At 45.9% G+C, this 22,427-nt stretch overlaps 1 protein-coding gene across 1 annotated transcript in view; it reads right to left on the reverse strand.

The window, feature by feature from the left end:
- Positions 1 to 1,060: 1,060 nt before the first annotated feature.
- The window catches only part of htra4 (HtrA serine peptidase 4), a gene marked incomplete at both ends in the record, with an annotated part of 30,053 nt that continues 8,686 nt past the window's right edge, over positions 1,061 to 22,427 (reverse strand). The window contains 10 exons of the mRNA XM_084468904.1: positions 1,061 to 1,229; positions 2,816 to 2,911; positions 3,680 to 3,737; positions 4,309 to 4,423; positions 5,194 to 5,226; positions 6,814 to 7,008; positions 11,641 to 11,845; positions 12,243 to 12,342; positions 18,854 to 19,284; positions 22,039 to 22,158. Of these exons, the coding sequence (XP_084325030.1) occupies positions 1,061 to 1,229; positions 2,816 to 2,911; positions 3,680 to 3,737; positions 4,309 to 4,423; positions 5,194 to 5,226; positions 6,814 to 7,008; positions 11,641 to 11,845; positions 12,243 to 12,342; positions 18,854 to 19,284; positions 22,039 to 22,158 (1,522 nt within the window). The remainder of the gene's footprint in view (positions 1,230 to 2,815; positions 2,912 to 3,679; positions 3,738 to 4,308; positions 4,424 to 5,193; positions 5,227 to 6,813; positions 7,009 to 11,640; positions 11,846 to 12,242; positions 12,343 to 18,853; positions 19,285 to 22,038; positions 22,159 to 22,427) is intronic.

A 22,427-nucleotide genomic window follows, 5' to 3' on the forward strand; every position in this document is an offset into this window, starting at 1 on the left:
GACGGGGGGGCGGCATGTGGCTCAGGAGGTAGAGCGGGTTGGCTGGTAACCGCAAGGTTGCTAGTTCGATCGCAGGCTCCTCCTAGCTGAGTGTCGACGTGTCCATGAGCAAGACGCCTCACCCTAACTGCTCCCGTCAAGCTGGTTGTCGCCTGGTGTGGTTGACAACGCTGTCGGTGTGTGTGAATGTGTGCATGAATGGGTGAATGTTAGGCATTAATGTAACGCGCTTTGAGTGGCCACTGTTGTATAAATGCAGTCCATTTGACAACCAGATTAAAACCGGTATAGAACACAGGTGTGATACCTTTTAGTCAGTAGTTTAGTTATAAACTTTATTGCCTTTCTGTACACATCAATTGCTTTAAACAGATACAAGTACGGTAGTGTGGTCTCAAAGTATGCATGGTCAGTACTTTGGCATGGTGCCCACCTGACATCTCATGATGCAGAGGTTCTGTCAGGACAGTGTCTAGCATAAAATACATGATGAGCCCAACCAGAGCTGACCAACCAAAATAAACCTTCATTTTCTACTTCTTTAGGGTATTAGAAGAAGCAATGTAATAAACCCATTGTCTGTATCGCACTAATCCCAAACTCGGGACTGGTACACCAGTAAAACACCTCTGTCATCACCTAGTATTATATTCAAGAGAGTCAATCCAACATTTATTACAGGCAACAAGTTGAGAGATCAACTAGCCTCTCATTCTACCCGTCTATCTCTCGTTTTACCCGTCTGTCTCATTCTACCAGTCTATCATTATACCAGTCTGTCTCTCATGCTAACCTTCGCTCACTCTACCTGTCTGTCTCTCATTCTACCCGTCTGTCTCTCTTTCTACCGGTCTGTCTCTGGTTCTACCTGTCTGTGTCATTCTACCTGTGTGTCTCTCGTTCAACCTGTCCGTCTCGTTCTACCCCTCTGTCTCTGGTTCTACTTGTCTGTCTGTGGTTCTACCTGTCTGTCTCTGGTTCTACCTGTCTGTCTGTGGTTCTACCCGTCTGCCTGTGGTTCTACCTGTCTGTCTGTGGTTCTACCCGTCTGTCTGTGGTTCTACCCGTCTATCTGGGCTGGTAGGATGGTGACCGTGACGTCTTGGTCTCCTCTCCTCAGCACCACACAGAGTGTGTCGTCGTTGGCGACGGCCTCGCTCACGTCCTGCGTGGTTTCCACCGCTCGCCCGTTGATCCACAGGATGACATCATGCTTCATCACGCCCGCGCTGGGGACACAGACGCACACCGTCACACATACACAACTATACACACACATACACAACACAGACACACACCGTCACACATACACAACTATACACACACATACACAACACAGACACACACCGTCACACATACACAACTATACACACACATACACAACACAGACACACACCTTCACACATACACAACTATATACACAACACAGACACACACCGTCACACATACACAACTATACACACACATACACAACACAGACGCACACCGTCACACATACACAACTATACACACACGGTGACACATACACAACTATGATCCATACACACACCCTATAACACATGCTCACACATTCAATGACACACCACCCGCCTCAATAACACCTCCACACCCACATGCTGCATCGCACCTCCTAACCCCAGCATCGCACCTCCTAACCCCAGCATCGCACCTCCTAACCCCAGCATCGCACCTCCTAACCCCAGCATCGCACCTCCTAACCCCAGCATCGCACCTCCTAACCCCAGCCCATCACAGGTGTTAACCCAACTCCTGAACATGTCTGCTCCTGGGCCAGGCAGTCATGTCGCTGCGTAACTCCGCTCTGAATAGACTTCCACTGTATATGCAAATCAACCTTAAAACCAAAGAGAGCACAATGCGTCCTCACCTCCACCCGCCACCACAGAGCGCCAGCGGGGAGGGGGCGAGGAAAACACGGTCCGTTGCTACGTGATGTGTGAGAACAAGAGACGACGCTCCCCGGAGCCTAACTTCTACGACAGGCTGTCTGCGGACTCCTGAGGGCCTGAGGGACTGTGTGTGTGTGTGTGTGTGTGTGTGTGTGTGTGTATATACACGTGTGTGTGTGTGTGTGTGTGTGTCTGTCTATGCGTGGGCCCCCAGCCCCGGTCTTCAGAGTTAAAGCGCAGTGGTGTCTCATTGTCTTCAGAGTAAGAGCGCTGTGGCGAGCCGGGCGATTAGACATGAATAAAGTGAGCTTCAGAGGGAAGAGAGACAGTTGTTATGCATCTTCCTCTGCACGAGGAAGATGTCCGGGATTAGCCGGCGGGCGGCGGGCTCCGTAACAAGCTGGCTGGGGCTGCGGCCGCGGTGGAACACAGGGCCGGCCCGGGGGCTCAGAGAACACGGCCCGTTCCTGCGTGAGACATGCTAATTGGTCTGGACCAGGGAAGACGTGCTGGTGTTTATGTCTCGTTTGGTGGACGGTCTGCTGTGTGTTTCTGTTATCTTGTCTCTCGGAAGGCCAGCGGGAACACTGACGTCTGGTTACCGTGTAGTCGTTCAGCAGACGGACGTTTCTTTTGATGCATGTCAGTAATGAGCAGCTATCAGGGGTCAGGGGTCATCGTGCTCTAGGAGGCCTACAGCTAGGGGTACTACCACTAGGGGTACTACCACTAGGGGTACTACCAGCCAGTCTGAGGCGGCTCTGTGTAGTGCATTTGTGTGTGTGTGTGTGTGTGTGTGTGTGTGTGTGTGTGTGTGTGTGTGTGTGTGTGTGTGTGTGTGTGTGTGTGTGTGTGTGTGTGTGTGTGTGTGTGTGTGTGTGTGTGTGTGTGTGTGTGTGTGGTACCTGTCGGCCGCTGTCCCAGTGATGACATCATAAACGTAGACCCCGGAGGTGACGTCGGGGAAGTCCGGGCTCCGTTCCCTCAGACCCTGGATCATCCTGAGGGGGGGGGAGGGGAAGAGAGGACAACCCAGCAGGTGATTGGACGACGGCGTTAGGGAGAGAGGACAACCCAGCAGGTGATTGGACAAGGGCGTTAGGGAGAGGAGGACCCGACAGATGATTGGACGAGGGCGTTAGGGAGAGGAGGACCCCACAGATGATTGGACGAGGGCGTTAGGGAGAGGAGGACCCCACAGATGATTGGACGAGGGCGTTAGGGAGAGGAGGACCCCACAGATGATTGGACGAGGGCGTTAGGGAGAGGAGGACCCCACAGATGATTGGACGAGGGCGTTAGATGTTGACATGGAGGTATAGTCTCCACATGGAGAGCGCTACGCCTTGTTTGAGAGGCCGCTCCCAGCACTTCGAGTGGAAAACATCTCAACTTTACAGAGCGGTGCTGGTGTCTTCCCAGTCTTCACTTCTCTTTTTCAGGCAACCAATCATATATGATTGCTTATATTTATTGTAAACAAGAAACTTTTCCATATCGCGTCTGTCTATCCGTAACGTTATGACATGTCAAATATGGGTAATATAAAGTTGAGTATAATATAAAGAGTCTGTCAGTGGGGGAGTGTTGTCATAGAAACAAGGGCCGGCCCTAAATGGGGTTCAAACCAGGTTTTAAATCTGCATGTAAATGCACTGAATGATGTACTTCAGGCGTCCCTGCTCCTATCAGAATGGGACTGAGGGTGTTGATGTGGTGTATGTAGTGATGTGTAGGTGGTGAGGTGTGGCTCTTCTGTCTGTACTCACGATGGGGACAGCTGCAGCATGCGGACTCCTATGTACTTCTTCTTCGACTTTGTACTTCCTAGATAACATCAGAACAGTCAATAGCTTCCAAACAACGGTATTATCACAGTTAATTCATGTTCCCTGCATGTTGTTATCAAATGTTATTCAGCATAAATAATAGTATTAACCCACTTAATTCATGTTTCTAAATGATGTGACCGCGTTTAATGAATAAGGTTCTGATCACAGCGACATCATATTTTCATGAGGTTCATGTTTTCATCAGGCTCATGTTTTCATGAGGCTCATGTTTTCATCAGGCTCATCTTTTCACGAGGTTCATGTTTTCACAAGGTTCATGTTTTCATGAGGTTCATGTTTTCATGAGGCCGATGCCTTTCATGAGGTTCATGTTTTCATGAGGCTCATCTTTTCACGAGGTTCATGTTTTCACAAGGTTCATGTTTTCATGAGGCCGACGCCATTCACGATGGTCATGTTTTCACGAGGCTCATGTTTTCACGAGGTGCATGTTTTAATGAGCCTCGTGAAAACATGAACCTCATGAACACATGAACCTCGTGAAAACATGAGCCTCACTCAGACTGCACTGAGGCGGTGAGAAACAAGATAGCTCCGCGGGTTACCCTTGGTCTGTCTGTCGTAGGACTCGGCGAGGAACTGCCGTATCTTGTCGGCGGGGATGGCGAAGGATATCCCCGCGGTGACTTTGAGGGTGTTAATGCCTATTACATCGCCGTCCTGTCGCGCGGAGAGGAAATGGAGGCGAAATTTCATTATTCTCCCCGCACACATAACTTACAGTCTCTTTAGTGTTTAACAACCCAGCGCTGACACCCAAAGAACCATGTAAAAAAAACCTTGTTTTTTTTTGGGGGGGGGGGGGGTGGCGTCTCTCCCACACAGTACAGCGAAGGACAATTTCCAGGAAACTACCGTTGGTATGGCAACCGTTGCCGTAGAAAATAAAAGAAGTGGAGGGGTGGGGGGGGGGGGGGGGGGGGGGGGGGGGGGGGGGTGAGGGGGGCTGTGTCCTTGGTGAATGAATGTAATTTTGAGAAGCCATGAATGTAATTTTAAGATATCAACCTTAATGCCGGCGCAGAACAATAAATATGTAGTCAGGCGTGACCTTCGAACCCACAAGGACACACGCTCGCTCATCCTTTACTCCTAACACAACTGCTAACACCCCCCCCCCCACTCACACCCCCCAACCCTGCCCAACCGACATTAAATGTTTCCAGGAGGGGATTGGCGGTTTAAGAGCAGAAAGCGGCGTTGCAGACCTTGGCGGTGAATAAAACTGAATCCCCATTGCTCGCTTTTGGTTCATTAACGAGCCAATGAGAGACCCCGGATTAATACGGAGCAGACGAACAGCGAGGACACACAGTGAGCACATCTGATGGCCGGCCGCGCGCCCCCCCCCCCCCCCCCCCGTTTGTCTCATTTATAATCATATGTCGGGCTCATCGTCGGACGTATTAACATAATGTAGATCCACTCACTAGGTTCACCAGCGGGCCTCCTGAGTTCCCGTACTGCCGTTGGAGCAGGAGCCGATGAGAGGAGAAACACACATGGAGAAGAAATAAACTGCATTTTAACGACTTCAGAGACAAAAGGGGAGAAAATCCATAAATTATGTTGAAACACTTCATTTTTCGGCATGAAATCCTCATTGTGCATGTCACTCACCTCAAACACTTTAACAAAGGCTGAATATTCAAGCGACTCCAGTGTAGTCTTTAATTCATCAAAAGCCTCACTACAAACCCACAATATAAGCACACTTCCACCTAAATCAAATATATACAAGGGCGTCATCAGCTATTTGAGAGTGGGGGGGACATATTTTCACAGGGGGTCTCGGGGTCCTCGGGGTCCAAGTAGATGCAATTTCCCGCATTCTGGTTCATTTTACCATGTTTTTAGATTTAAAATGATGGCATGGTCTGCAATTACTGACTACTATTATGTTATTTTTATATATATATATAATTTTTTTTTTATTATTTTTATTATTATATATATATATATATATATATATATATATATTTTTTTTTTAACAGCCATTGAAAACGTTTACATGTCTTGATGATATATAGGCTAGGTTTTTTATACAACAAAGTAGGCTATTAGGCACGAATATTTGATCTTTGTGACTTTGAATATTGCTAATGCCAGAGAATGTCTCATAAGGGTGCTAACATTCTTATCAGAAAAGCTGGCTGTGTTTGGCCACGCAATTTAGCTGTTTGGCCACTCAATGGAAAACTTGGGCAACTTTACTTTACTTTACTTTCCTCTTCTTCTTCTTCTTCGAAAAAAGTCCTTGGCCGTGTCCCAATTCAGGGGTTGCATCCTTCGAAGGACGCATCCTTCGAAGGATGCAACCCCTGAATTGGGACACGGCCCTTATGTCCATCTCGTGTCGCTGTCGTTGATCCGACTCTCAACAACAGCTTGCTTCGGTCGGCGCGTGTTTTGAATGCATGCGTGATGCTGCGTTGTGTGTTAAAAAAACAGAAAAACGATTTCTATTTATATGGGTATTCCCCCTACTGATAAAGTGGAACGGATTTGATTGTGAAGCGATGGAAAGAACGCTGGACTAGTAGACCAGTCATGCACTAATCTTTGATGGCAAATGTGGGGGGGTTGAAATGACTTTTTTTCAAGGGTGGGGGGGACGTGTCCCCCCCCCCAATTATATTATGGTGACGCCCATGAATATATATATATATATAGATAATTCATCGTAGAACATACATCCTATAAATACATTGGATAAATGATTGTCAACAGTAAACAGGAACAATAAACAGAAAGAAAGATAGGAAGGAGAAGGAAAGAAGGAAAGCAAGAAAGAGCTAAACACATCACTAGTGAGAGAGGATGATCTAAAGACATCACTAGTGAGAGAGGCTGGTCTGACGTTGATCTAAACACATCACTAGTGTGAGAGGATGATCTAAAGACATCACTAGTGAGTAAGGGTGGTCTGACGTTGATCTAAACACATCACTAGTGTGAGAGGATGATCTAAAGACATCACTAGTGAGAGAGGCTGGTCTGACGTTAATCTAAACACATCACTATTGAGAGAGGCGGGCGGCCGGTCTCACGTTGATGATGGCGTCCGTCTGGATGTACTCCATGGTGGAGTCGGCGAGGCCCAGCTCGGCGCCGTTTCTCTGGGCCGTGCTGATGATGCCCGTGGTCACCGTGTTCTGCAGGGAGAAGGGACTGCCGATGGCCACCACAAACTCCCCTGGTCTCAGGTCCGAGGACCGGCCCAGCTGCAGCACCGGCAGCGGGTACTGGGGAGGACCACAACAGACAGGGGAGGGGGTCAGGACTTTGGGCTCCAGCCCAGAGGTCTTGGGTTCAAGGCGGGGGTCCGCTGTCTGACCTGTAGGCATCTTGGTAACCTGTATCTGAATTCACCGCAAGTCTCTTTGGATAAAAGCGTTTGCTAAATTACTTAAAAGTACAAATAAATATTGACAATAATATTGTAGGATACAAGACCTGTTGAGTTATTTAAAAATAGTGGATTTTATTGTGGTTAGGTACGTTTTTTCTTTGAGTGATAGATTACCCCCCTTACTGCCTCCTGTATTCACTTTTACCTGAGTTTGTCTTTTCATGAAAACGTTTACATGATTTCTTATTATTGAACCAGATTCTTCTCTTCTCAGCTGCCAAGAGAGCAGCATGGAACAAACACAGGGTCAGAGGAGCAGGAAAAAGTACTTGCAACAACAAGAACAGATTCAGCAGAACAAGGAGAAAAAAAATCGAATCACGTGAAGAAATTGAACTCATTTGTTACGCAACATAAATTGCTGCTGTGCTACAGTGCTACTGTTTCCCTCCGGGGGGTAAAGCTCAGCAGGCCAACGCAGCTCAAAACGCTGGCTCCTTTGTCCTCACTAATGGGCTCACACTCCTGCGTTCCATCCTGGGTACTCTCTGTACTTTCATCTGGCTTGTTGATTTGTTTTGGCTTGTTGTGTGTCGATTTATTTGCATCTGGTGTGTGTGGTGGATTGATGACAAAATAAATCAACAGCTTCTAATTCCTCCCGAACCTGTCCATGCCTGTCCTCTTCCCCGGTCTACTTTGAATAGAAAAGTTTTATCACCGGAATCAAACGCAATTTACTCCCTGTGCCAGAGCAGAGCTGGCTACAGCTGCTTTCACATATGGACGTGCATCCGTCTGTTCTCCATCTATTCTACGGAGGTGCCGTATATGTGAACGACATATCCTGACGTTGGACCTCCTGAAAAAATCTACCCCCGAGGTAGTATGTTCTCCGGAGGAAATGCTAATTACCTTATATGTGAATGAGCAGTAGGATGTCGGCATTTCACACCAGTTGAGGGGGCGTGTTGATGACGCTTCGGTCTACGTTTGCATGTCATTGAGTGGCACCCGCACCCTAATCGATAATCAGCCTATTGCCTTTTGTTCGCTGAATGGTTTAAAAAATATTTTTATTATTATGTTACACCTTTCCTGCTGTCGGCTCCCAGACCATAGTCGAGGAGCACAAAAGCGACGTTCCGCTCCGTCGATTCTCTCGGGAGTAACACCCTTCACTTTGACAGTGAACATCATTCACCCACTTTGGCAATGGGTCTGCTTATAGGTTTGAATATGGTGGGAATGAAGCGGCCACCGATTATTGACAGGCTGTGTACTTTATTCTCAGTTTAACTAACTTTACAGTAGGGCCTACATGTTTGCACAGACACAACCAGACTCGTTCATTACCGCTCTCCTCGCTCGTCCACTCACACACAAACACTGCCATTCTCGCGCACACACATGCACTACTCTCGTAACAATTATTATTGACTCTATCAGTTAGCTGAACATTATAGGGTCCCATCCTTCCACTCCCTGTTTTCTCAGTTAAACACAGAAATCAACTACATTTGTCCCAGTGTTTGTTAGATGTGAAATTAAGCCAAAAATGACGCTCTCTTCCTCCGGTAACGCAGTCGTTCGCGACGCCTTTCTTGTTTGTCGTTTCTTCTATTTGTCTGTAACTCATACTCTAGTCTTTCATCGATCAATGCGAATGTTGTGGATGCAACGGAATATATGCATCGCTGCAGCAACATTTAACATGATCACGATGAGTTCTGCCCGTTTTGCCTGCGTGCTGTCTGCGGTCAAACCAAAACAAACCCGATCCCGCCTCTTGCGACCCTACGTCATATGCCGCCCCTTGCAAGCCCGCCCCCCTTAAGCAGCCGGAGATTCTACTGACACGATCTCTGCATCAAGTGTGAATAAGTGTGAATGACCCTCACGGTCGAACCTCCTGCTTCACAAATGTGGAGAAAAGACGGAGGTCATATGTGAAAGCAGATTAAGACCGGGGGAAGGTGAAGGTGTGTTTCCCTGCCTGCGGGTTGGTTTACCACGGGGTGGCATTAGCTCAGGGGGTAGAGCGGGTTGGCTGGTAACCGCAAGGTTGCTGGTTCGATCCCTGGCTCCTCCTAGCTGAGTTTCGAGGTGTCCCTGAGCAAGGCACCTAACCCTAACTGCTCCCGACGAGCTGGCTGTCACCTTGCATGGCTGACGCCGCCATCGGTGTGTGAATGTGGGTATGAATGGATGAATGTCAGGCAATATTGTAAAGCGCTTTGGGTGGCCACTGGTTACAAAAAATGCGCTATACAAATGCAGTCCATCCATTTACCACCGTGTTCTGCTGGTGCAGTGTTGAGTTGAAGAGGGGAACCTTTGGAACCCCGGTCACGGAGAACCGACTGCCCTTCTCGGAGCTCAGCTTTGATTCATTGCGATGCTAAGAGCTACCCGGAGCTAGGAGTGCACGCGGGCTGACACCACATGGGTAGGCAGGTGTTTGAAACACCGTGCAGAACTCTCTGTTCTGATTCGTCCGGAAGAGGATTAGGGCCACAAAAATAAAAACTGGGACTGGTGTTGATGTGGTGTATCTGTGGTGTATTCTAAGATTAACTCAGAACTCCCAAAAAATAATCACATGTGGCCCTAATCCTCTTGCGTAGATTTGCTCTCCACAGGAGAATCTGAGATGTTACAACTCATTTCTAAAGCTCATAATATGTTCTGTATTTCTCTGCAAATTCTTACTTAACAAAGTTTGTCTCTCTCGTCTCGACTTAAAGTGATGGAAAACAGCATCTAATAATGTCAAATAAGAACGATGCTTCCATTCCACACGGACCAAATATCTTGTCAGGAAGATAATATGCGTCAAATGATATAAATGTACGATGTATCACAATATCACAAACTCGGCTAAGAAATTATTTCAGCGAATCAACCGATCTGTCAGACGTCTGCTGTTGGTTTTTTACAGGAGCTCGTTTATTTGAACACTATGGAGACAAATAGAAGTTCAGCCCGGAGGTTATGGTTGTTCTGAAAGGTTCACTGGCTTCTTGGCACTGGTACGCACACGCCCAGAGTCATTTACATTTACATTAAGGGCATTTAGCAGACGCTTTTATCCAAAGCCACTTACAATTAGTGAAACTGTCAGAAGAAAGAAAAACAATATATCCCTGTCAGTACAGTAAGGACGTTCATTGAAGTGCCAAGCCCTAACAATCACTAGGTTAACTCATTCCCTGTGTACAACAAAGATAGCTAGGATAAGATGCTACACAATGCTGAGTACTATTTTTAAGTGCCAGGACGTACAACCATACAATAAGTGCGTACATTAAGTGCCAGGACGTACAACATACAATAAGTGCGTACATTAAGCACCAGGATTGTGAAAAGGCAGCCCTCCTTTTCACGTACCCACAACATTTAACTGATCAACACGCACACACGCATTCACATGACACGCAGTGCCGGCAACCGCGTCTTGTCATTAAAACATTAAGGATCACGTTCTACTACATTATTCTTCTACATTATACTTTGGTAACTCATCTACACATCCTAGCAATCGGTTAGGTACCAGCCGATCTGCTCCATAACCCATTCTCTGCCATTAATCCATACATTTTGCACGACATAAACAAACACTGACAGTCCTCACTCACTTCCTGGTCCCCTCAAGCATTTCCAATCCCAGGCAACCCAGGCACCTGGAATCACTTAATTGTCTGATTGGGATGCGGGGAGATGACAGTTGTAAGGGGGGGGAATTGTTAGGGCTATAAGGTAATTATTATGGGGTGTTATATATTTTTTATAGTAATGTACATAATCATAATTTGAGATATGCGTAGTAGAAGAGAAAAGTGTGTACAAATGTTTGACAATGTTGTTAAGATGAACATAGCATTGTACATGGACCCCTATGCACCCCTATGCAAATGGTATCTCCCAAGGGAGATAATTGAATGGCTTTATTTAAGCCCTGTGTTCATGCCTGCAGGGAACCCCGTGAGGATCGCTTGTTGTGAGGCGGTATATGTAGCACAATGTTTCCTGCAGACCTAGGACTAGCAAACAACCCTCGAGTTGATTTTGTTTTTGTTTCTCTAAGTATTTTTGTTTGGCTTGGCCACTTTTTTTTTGAGTGAGAACTATAAATAAATTTGCCAAAATTTCATGCAAACCACAGTGCTGGCTGAATTCCTGTGACCTCCTCAATCAATCCAGTAGCCCCTATCCTGAAGTGGGAGTGAGCTGAGGGGCTCATCGCCACAACCATACAATAAGTGCGTACATCAAGTGCCAAGACGTACAACCATACAATAAGTGCGTACATCAAGTGCCAAGACGTACAACCATACAATAAGTGCGTACATTATGTGCCAGGACGTACAACCATACAATAAGTGCATACATTAAGTGCCAAGACGTACAACCATACAATAAGTGCGTACATTATGTGCCAGGACGTACAACCGTACAGCAGCACAGAGTCCCTTCTAAAAACCTCGCCCTCAGCAGGGTTTGAACATGTGTACCCGCCGTTTACCTCAGAGTCGATCTTGATGAGCGCCACGTCCAGCTTGTTGTCCATGTCGGTGATGGCGGCGTCGTAGCGCACGCCGCTCTGAAGCTCCACCCTGATGCGTCTCTTGTTGGCCAGCACGTGGGCGTTGGTGACGATCCAGCCATCCTGGGACACGATGAACCCTGACCCACTGGACACCGGGACGTCCTGCTCAGAGGACAGCATGCTGGGGGGGGGGGGGGGGAGAGAAGGGGCGAGAGAGGGGGAGAGAGAGAGAGGAGGAGAAAGAGGTGGGGGGGAGAGAGCAAGAGTGAGAGAGAGACAGAGAGAGAGAGAGACAGGGAGGGAGAGAAAGAGAGTAAGAGAGGGGGAGAGTGGGAGATAGAGGGAGAGAGCGGATAATAATAATAAATAAATAAATAAATTAATAAATAAATTAATAATAATAATAATTAATAATTATTATTATTATTTGTGGATGATGGATGAAGTGTTCTGATCTAACAGTCTGTCCGTCTTCTAGTCCTCAGATAGAATATTTATATTCTATATATCAGATATATATTTATTTATTCATATATTTGATCAAAATAAGTTACACCCTAACCCCACTAGCCTGGTACCTTCTGAAGAGCTCCAGGTGGACCACTGCTGGGGCGATCTTGTCCACCACGTCAGCGATGAAGTTGAATTTGTAGCGCATGCCCTCAGGATGCCTGGTGCCTGCAGCAACACAACAACACAACACAACTCATGGGTTAAAAACACAATAATAAATACAATTCATGATAATTATAACCCTTTTAGGTCAGGACCTAACCAGCTCAGATACATCCCCTGCCTCACATTGAACCGGTTAATTCAATACACTTAAATTTACATTATGTCTTGAGCATTTCTCGAGATATCGTTTCATTGTTTATTTATTAATATTGTTATACCCGTTCTTGTTTATGTTGAGTGCATGGAAAGCTGGTATTCCATGGCACTATGTTGCATAGATAGATAGATAGATAGAAAGTATTTTATTACGATTATTGATCATTATTATTCATAAGGGACGGGTGTTGCAAATTAGCATTCGTCCGCTATAAGCACTATGATACTTGCATTGGATAGCTGTTCTCAGTTTGTCTATGTACAAATAAACCACAATTAAATAAATGAGGATAATCTCACTTCAACATCAGATGGGTGTTTCCACAGCTGTGGTTTGAAACCAGCTCTTGTGTGGGATACCTTTTTGGCAAGTGGTGGCCCATCCATGTGCAGATTTACTTTCAAACTTAGCGTATAGAACATTCCACAGGCTGATGTGTTCATTCCTGAATGTTAAAAAAATGTAGTCATTATTTTTCACTAGCTTCAAGGCACACACTGACACACATGCACACACATACATATATACACACATGCACCAACCCCAATGCACACACACACACACACACACACACACACACACACACACACACACACACACACACACACACACACACACACACACACACACACACATATATATATATTTATATATATATTTATATATTTATATATATATATATATATATATATACACCCCATCACACACAAACAGGCGCACAGCCTCACACACATACACATCCTCACATACACGCACACACACACACAGCACGGGGAAGGACATAGCACAGAGCCCTTCTGATGTATCCTAAGGGTAGCAGAAGCTCTGCCAGCCAGATCTCCTTCTCCTCCTGTATGATTTATCTCCTCCGCCGCAGGCTGAACCTTTCTGATTCCACAAGACCTCACACACACTCCTCTGAACACAGACACAGACCGCAGAGCCCAGCGCAGCCCTGAGGACTGTTTGCAGCAGCTATACGCTAAGGTCCTTATAGTCAAAGGCCTGGAGATGCAGAGGGTGGAACAGACTTGGTGAAGAGCTCTCTGTTGCTTAGGGTGACATGTGGGCCCGGGTGTGGACCCACAGGCTGGTCAAACGTGTTGCTCTGGGTTCACCATCTCTATCTGGATCTGAGGTGACAGGGTGAATCATGTTTCTATCTGATGTGAGAGGGTGAATCATGTTTCTATCTGAGGCGATAGGGTGAATCATGTTTCTATCTCTTTCTGATGTGACAGGATGAATCATCCATCTATCTGAAGATGCCCTGCACGTCAGACTTCATTACACTTTCCTATTTGTTTGCATTTTTCAAAGACATTTTCTGCTTGTCTTCCAGCTCGTTTCAGGGAGAGTCATCATGACGGCTGAATGAACTACGACAGCTGACGTAGAAATGCACGAAACAAGCCTGCGCACCAGAGAAACACAGAGCGGTGGGTCAGGTAGAGTTCACCATGAATAAACACACAGACCCACGTCAGGACACATATGTTCTTTAACCCTACTCAGATCACTCCGGTGCTGCAGAGCCGTATGCACATCGGTCCTCATTTCGATGGAATAAATTCCTCTTGAGTCTCGTGTCTCTACTCAGGCTTGTCGTCGGAGCTGGAAGAACGCAGCAGGACCTGGAAACATCAGCGCTAACGCAGCGAGCACCGGCCACCTGCTACCGGCCGACAGCAGGCACTCGCTTGGCGTGACTCCAATCAGTCACTGAGACGCGTGGAGTGACACTGATACCGAGAAGCGGACGCCATCTATCTATTGAATGTTGTGTTTTAATGAAGGCAATTCAGCTCGCTGCCAGTTTCACTAATGATAATGTAACTTAACTTCAATTGGCTTGATACGGAAAAACTGGATTGCGCGTACATGTTAGTGTGTGTGTGCGTGTGTGTGTGTGACAGGGAGAGAGAGAAATCATACAATTATGAACAAACATAATAAAAAAATACACAAATATAATATCTCCTGCCAAACATGTCCATACTATTAAGGTAGCCTACTCCAGTACATTTGCCACACAAATCATCTTACCTTATCACCAATTTACATCTCAGTTCAGTGACTAGCGATTTGGATTAGCACAAGCTTGATGTTCAATGAATGAGTGAGTGTAAGTGTATATGAGTACATAACTCACTGCTGGAGTTCTGTTGATTTTCTGGAATGGAAAAGTATTCACCACTGTGGTCTCTAGTCACTTACCATTAGGTATTTAAAAACACAGATTGGGGTTCAAACATGTGATTGGTTAAGGAGCAGGAAGAATTAAGAATGGACATGACTGCTAATTAGTCAGCCAACGCGCATCGCATAGTGAGATTAGCTGACCTAAGTGTATTTATTCTTCAACATCTAAACGTTGAAGAGCCGAAGATGGACGCTCTTGCCATCGTCTCCATGCCAACCGAAGTGAAGCTGACTCATCTGGGAGGGTCTGTCTGTCTGTCAGAGGTTCTCTCGCTGATCTGTCTCCTCTTGGGCTGTCCTCTACTGAGGAACCTTTCTGATCATAAACCCTACAATTTATAGAAATGTCAAAAACACGAGAATCTCACGTAATGATGATAATTTGACGCTAACTTTTCCTTTAGTGCTGTGGTCTTGTCAGACCTGGAACTCTCTATGCTATTGCGATTCCATCCATTGCTATTTCCTGAGAAGGTCAGAACATTTCTGAACATTTCCGGGGTCACCAATATTCTACATTTTCCTCCTCTTCCTTTGTCTTTGATCCAAACTAAAGTCCTCACCGCCAGTAGCCTTCAAAAAGTCCTTGAGGACTTGAGAGAATTAAGCCATCAGCATCTGGCTGCATAGTTTGCATTGTTTAAAAAAAAAAGATTGTTGAGTTTCATATTTTAATTTGTTTGGAGAAATGAGCCATTGTGGAAGTGCGGTCTTTAAAGAGACAAAGGCTCTTAAAACCTATATAAGAGAAAACGGAGATATGAATACGGAACAGATTGCCAGAGCTGCACTTCTCCTTTGAGTGGTTGACGGTTCTATGGAAAGACGTGCGAGAAGTGGAACGCCACGGCGACAAGGTGAATGAATGTAGGCTGATTACCTGGTGAACAATTAGGAGGATGGAGAGGCCAATAGTTTAGTATAGCGGCGTTTCGTTCTGACGGGGCTTTGTCAAAAGTTGTAATTGTGTCCCTAGATATGATGAAGTGAGTTCTGTGTCTAAACTGTGTGTATGTTTTTGGTATTGCGTGAAGAGACAATTAGGAAGTAATGAAGGAACATTGTTGACACCAACGCCTCAACAATCAAAAGAAACAACGGTCCTTGAATACCTTGTGGTTATTTGTTGTATTACCTGTCCCGACCTATTCTGGGATCCAGCAGATACTGTTCTCTAGCAGAACTTCTGGAGGGAGACAGAACCGAGCCTGGGCTGGAAACCACAACTGAAGGGGCGGGGCTAAGCCTTGTTTCCTGTTTGGATGCTGAGATATCCTACAAAGAAAGCTCATTGGTGCCGGTGGATGAAGCTTCCAGAAGAGTACTTTAACAAGTGTGTTTCTGTTTCTAGTTTACTACAATTTGCCCACTTGGTGTTCACTAATCACATGCTTACAGAACCCCGCCTCCCGCGACATGATTGGTCGATACAAATACAAAACGCCAAAGTGAAACGCCCCGTTTACCCAGATTACAGCGCGTCTGCCATCAGACTTTGGATATTTATCTGGAGATTAATCAAAAATGTGATTCGAATAACTAGTGCGACCATACACACTGTGTAAGAGTTTGATGGACAAAGGCTGGGAATTATTTAGAATTATGCATTGCATTTTAACAACAAAACTGGGTTTTGTAGTAAAGGCTGGGTTTTTGTTTTCTTAATGTCTTTCTTATGAACATAAATATATAATAACACATTCACACATATGGTACATGAGTGTGTGTGTGTGTGTGTGTGGTTCAATGTTGCACAGTTCAGTTTAAGGAGTAAAAACTGTGCACTATTTATGTAACAAAAATGCAAATCAGGTCAGAATAATTTGCATTTTTGTTTGAAATGGAGTAATCCTTAACTCAGACTTAAATGCAGGCTACCAGAGAGACCGCCACACTCAGACTAGTTGGTTAGTTCAATCCATATTCAATCTGAACAAAGGAAAAATATCCAACACTTTCCTTCTTAAACGATTTCTGCCTTTGAATTAGTTTGTGAAGACACGTTTGGGGAAATGACTTCATGTGGAAAAATATGAATAATAATATTTATAGAAATAATCTAGAAATCATCAGATAACACTGTGATCCTCACACTGCTATTGATCCAAACACACACACACACACACACACACACACACACACACACGTCTCAGTGTGACAGACCTGCAGCACTCTTATTTTGAAATTGTAAGTGTGCCTCTCTCTAAAAACTCAACTACTGTCTCCAATATGTTTACAGATCGAAATGAGGGATACCTCTTGTATCTCAATTATACATGGCATGTGTGTGTGTGTGTGCCTGTTGTTTTGTGTGTGTGTTTTTCCGTGGATAAAAAAGACATGTATACACAGGCATATCTAACTGCCTTGAGGAGATAAAGACGTGGATGGCGAAAAACTTTCTCCAACTTAATGGCTCTAAAACAGAAGCCATCTTAGTTGGCACACCACACCAGGTCCGGTCATCTCCCATAACACACATCACTTTCTCTGGTCAAAACATACCTCTGTCATCTACAGTCACCAACCTGGGTGTAAAATTTGACACTCATCTCACTTTTAACACCCACATTAATCATCTCTCGACTATTGCAACGCACTCCTCATTGGGACTCCTAGCAAGAGCCTACAAAAACTGCAACACATTCAGAACAGCGCCGCTAGGGTCCTGATGAGGGTGCGTAAATATGACCATATCACACCCATCCTTCACTCACTCCACTGGCTTCCTGTTTCATCCAGGATCGACTACAAAATCGCTCTTACTTACCCATCAGTGCATCCATGGAAATGCCCCGCCCTACCTCAAAGACCTCCTCACACCACAAACCTCCTCACGTAGCCTCCGCTCAGGAAACAAAGCCACCTTGCAGCCCCCCAGGACTAAGCTCCATACTATGGGTGATTGGGCCTTCTGCTCACCCGCTCCTCACCTCTGGAATTCCCTCCCAGACCACCTGAGGGCTCCTCAGACTTTAGACTCTTTTAAGAAAGGCCTAAAAACCTATCTTTTTAAAAAAGCCTTTTCTTAAATGTATTGTTGTGCTTTGGCTTTTAAACCTGTTTTTATCTTGTTGTACTCTGTAGCACCTTTGGATTGTTTTTAACAATGAAAAGTGCTTTACAAATAAAATGTATTATTATTTATTATTATTATTAACTCTCTTCCCTATTATACCTGCTACATAGACCTCAGGTTAAGTTCCGTGCCCTCCGAATGTTTTAGTTTGTATTCAGTGTCTTTTCAAACCCTGCTTTCTACGTCTCTGCTCCTAGCCAGCTCCCGGTGTTTGTTGTTTCAGGCCTTGATCGCTGGAGCTCTAAGTAGAAATGATTGGTTCTTTGCGCTATGATTGGCTGATCTCAGAGTGATGTATCAGCCACCACAGGCCACACAACTCTCCGTGTGGTAAACAATGGCGAGAAGCTGCACATCATGTACAGTACTGTTTCTTATGAAGACATGCAAAATAATCCTCATTATCAGCATCTATAGTAATACACACACACACACTCTCTCTCTCTCTCTCTCTCTCTCTCTCTCTCTCTCTCTCTCTCTCTCTCTCTCTCTCTCTCTCTCTCTCTCTCTCTCTCTCTCTCTCTCTCTCTCTCTCTCTCTCTCTCTCTCTCTCTCTCTCTCTCTCTCTCTCTCTCTCTCTCTCTCTCTCACACTCTCACACACACACACACACACACACACCACAAACTCTCTCTCTTGCTCTCTCTCACTCTCTCAGAGATGTGCTAATTAAAACACAGCATTTTTATGGACAAACCAACCAAGAGAAACCAATTACATGATGATGATGAATAATTACAATGATGGAGAATGCTGTTTTCATATTTTTACTATACTTTTAAGTTAACTTGAATGACGATATATCCTTAAACTTAATGTTACTAGTATTAACTAGTAATCGTACTGGGAGCTTTATCTAATACAAATACACTCACATATATAGGCCTATATATATGGTCCATCTCTTACCTGAACCTCATGTTACTAGTATTAACTAGTATTGGGGACTTTATCTAATAATATACTGTACATATATATGGTCCATCTCTTACCTGAACATCATATTATTACCTGTACTGGGGGCTATATCTAATAACATAAATACAAATATAAGTTGCGTCTCTTGCCTGCACCGCACTGACCCCTCTCCATGAGGATGACCGAGGGGCTCTTGCCGAGCTCGGCCCTCCTGTTCTCCGCTCGGAGGCGGCAGAGGCTCGGGTAGGTCCGTCCGTCGCTGCCACACACCGGGCCGCTGGACACGCACACGCACGCATGGCGCGCACTGCGGTTCCCCTCCGCTGCGTAACCGCACACCAACCCGTCCCCGCAAGCCTCCCCTGTCCACTCCGCGGTCCCCTCCGCGCACGAGTCGCCCTCTCCGGCCGCGCAGATGGAGCAGCAGCCGCAGCGGTCCCTGGTCTGCCCGTAGGAGCAGGACGCGGGGGGTGAAGGGCACCGTGACGCATCGCAGGAGTCCGGGCACTGAGCGTGCCTCCTGTGGACGACGCGCCCCTGGACGGCGCACACCAGGAGGATGGAAAACGTGAGAAACTTAATCATCCTACGGGCGTCACTTTACGCACGAAAACACGGCTTATTGAGTCTCTCCAGAAGTAATCCACAACGTTCCGCCACACATAGAGTCCACGATGTGTTCTTTAATGTCATAAGGACGTCCTGCCTCTCCTCGTAGGCCTGCAGCTGCACTGGGCTCTAGGCTACTCTACGGGAGGTGATGGATGTCCTTGTGAGTCTCAGCCGGTACGAGCATGCTACCTGGTGCCCAGGTAAGCGCTCAGGAATGCGCTTGGCAGCAGCAATTTAGCACTCGTCCGGAGCAACAAGTGATCTAATGTTTTTTTTTTGTTAGCGTGACATTTGTTGCGTGTGCGTAAGAGCAACCCTTCATAATGTAAACACTAGAATACCAGTATTTATTATGCCGGGTTTGGAGGTTTTTAAGAAATTATTTTTAGGAGAAAACTCCTAGAACTATTATTTAACTCAAAGTCATGGCATGCATACGCCCCAGCATGCGGTGTCTGCAGGTATTCAGGAGCTGTTCAGATGTGCGTGTGTGTGTGTGTGTGTGTGTGTGTGTGTGTGTGTGTGTGTGTGTGTGTGTGTGTGTGTGTGTGTGTGTGTGTGTGTGTGTGTGTGTGTGTGTGTGTGTGTGTGTGTGTGTGTGTTCAACATGTTGTAGCCTAAGGTCTAAAAAGCAAGATTAAAGCGCTAACAACTATGAGTGCCAAGCGGCTTGCTACTCATCACTACGGGCCCAGCTGCCAACAACTAAACCCTGACTGTGTGCTGTTCGGGCTCCAGCGCGGTGGAACGAGCTCCCCACTGACTTCAGGACAGCTGAAGCCATGCACATCTCCGCTGAAGGCTGAAACTCATCTGTTCAGAGGGCCCATGAAAAAATCTTCTTGGTCCATGAAAAAAAAAAAAAAAAAATCGATCTCTTATTTCTATATTGTAGCACTTGAGGCAGTAAGTTTATTTTATGAATTGATGCAGTCGCATGATTGTTGCACTTTATCCTCACGGTTGAATGCACTTAGTAGCTTTGGACGAGTGAGTCAGCTAAATAAAGGTGATGTAATGGAAGAACTGAACGGATGAGAAGTTTAAGGTGCTAAAAGTCAGCCTAAAGTATAGATAAAGCCAATATTGTATTGGTGTGGGGTAGAGATTGTTTTGCAACAATCCAAAACCCCAGGGCGTTTGAAAGGTGTACCATATTATAGACACAACACGCTACACTGCAGTACAGACCTATCTTATGTTGAGATGTGATCTGTCTAATGAGCAGAAGGAACAAAGGTCTATGAATAATACTCTCTCTAATACTAATACTAAAAGTGGCCCTTCTAAAAGTTCCTATAAAGTTCTTCTTTAATAGCTTTTCATTTACGTTATGAAACCAGGGCGATGAAATCCCTGCTGTGATCGCTTTCATATTTTGAGGGGAATTGCAGACGGCATAATCAGCTGTCTGCTGATATTATGGAGACAGAATCAGCGTCTATTGAAGACTATTGTCTCTCCACCCAATTTGTACTCCACACACATACGGGCACACACACACACACACAGTCCTACGGCTTACATAAAAAGTCAGTAAATGTTAATTTAATTGGAAACTTTTACAAACATCAACGTCAGACCACTAACCGTGTTCCACACTTGGATGGTTTATTCGTGAATTTAAAGAAAGTAAAACTGTCAAGATGTCAAATGTTACTGAATTATTTAAAGTGGAATAATAATCATCCGTTGCCTGTTTTGAATGTCCCTCATGCTCTGTTATGATGCGTGGTATTCTGTTTATTCACCGTTGTGTTTGTATACTTTCATAAAACAAATCAAAATGGTGTAAACACAAACATCGTCCAAACCCTCCCCCCACTTCCTTCTAATATAGGGGGCCTCTCTCTCAGGGTACCATGGCAACGCCTTTTGATCACATCCTATTGGCTGGCTAATATGAACAGACATGAAACAGGGCCAGTGAAATCTCAATTAGACTCTGGCTCCTTTAATGTCCGCTTGATGTGTAATTGAATTCCGAGCGAATCTCTTTCTTTCAGCGTCAGGGGCTAGAGGGAAGCCTCAGAGTCTTTATGGAGCCTAACAATGGCTGCTCTGGGACCGCAACAATTACACAGCGACTGGCTGATGCTCAGTGCTTCTGTGGACCATGTAGGGTATCTGAAACACACACATGGGCACGACCTCACATGCCCGCACACACACGTATGCACGCATGTACGTCCGCACGCACACACACACACACACACACACACACACACACACACACACACACGCACAAGCGCCCACTCACACACGCACACGTCTGCACACACACACACACACACACACTCACACAAACATCCTGACACACAGACACACGTGCACACACACATGCACACACCACACACACACACACACACTTCAAACTTCATTGACCAGTGTCAAAATCTCATTGCCCGCCTCGTGAGACCATCCGCATCTTCTGATCCGCAGATCATTTGATCCGTTAAAAAAATATAGGACCAATCAGCACTGCAAGGGAGGGGGGGCGTTCAGGCCATGAATAAGCAAGCAGTGCTGCAGTCTGCTGTATTGATGAAGAAACGATGGCGGCGCCTGAGGAAAGTGTGGAAGAAGACGGCGTGACCCGTCTTCTCAGAGGAGACGATATTTTTACGTTACGTCCAAACTGATTCGGCCAGAGCGCAGAGAGCAAGAGTGTCCCTTAGCTATTCCCTCTGATAGGCTGCAGCTTTTTGAATAGCCTGATGCCACGAACCACATCCGCGCGGCCCAGCCGAGGCCAGACCGGAGCTCATTGAGGGACGCAGGCTTGGACATCTGGATGGGCTCTGGACTGGAGGGGGCGATCTCACGCCTCCGACATCCGAAATGTTTTCTGCTGATCACAACACATGGAGGCCTTTAATGCCGGTACCTCTCCTTCTGCTCACTCAATTGTCACACAATGCCACTGCTTTCATTCTCTGCAGAGACCGCCTCGACCTTTAACTGAGAAGGCGTCAGTAGTAAACACAGTGGGATGCAGTGCTGCAGGAAGCAGGTCTAGCGGTTTGATACGGCGCCGTTCTCCATCCTGTGAGCGTCTGGTCGAGACAGGAGGTTTCTGGCCGTTTAATGGCTTGTCGTTTGACCCTAATTATGCTC

The sequence above is a fragment of the Micromesistius poutassou genome (assembly GCF_964030765.1).
Source record: "Micromesistius poutassou genome assembly, chromosome: 5".
Classification (NCBI taxonomy): domain Eukaryota; kingdom Metazoa; phylum Chordata; class Actinopteri; order Gadiformes; family Gadidae; genus Micromesistius; species Micromesistius poutassou.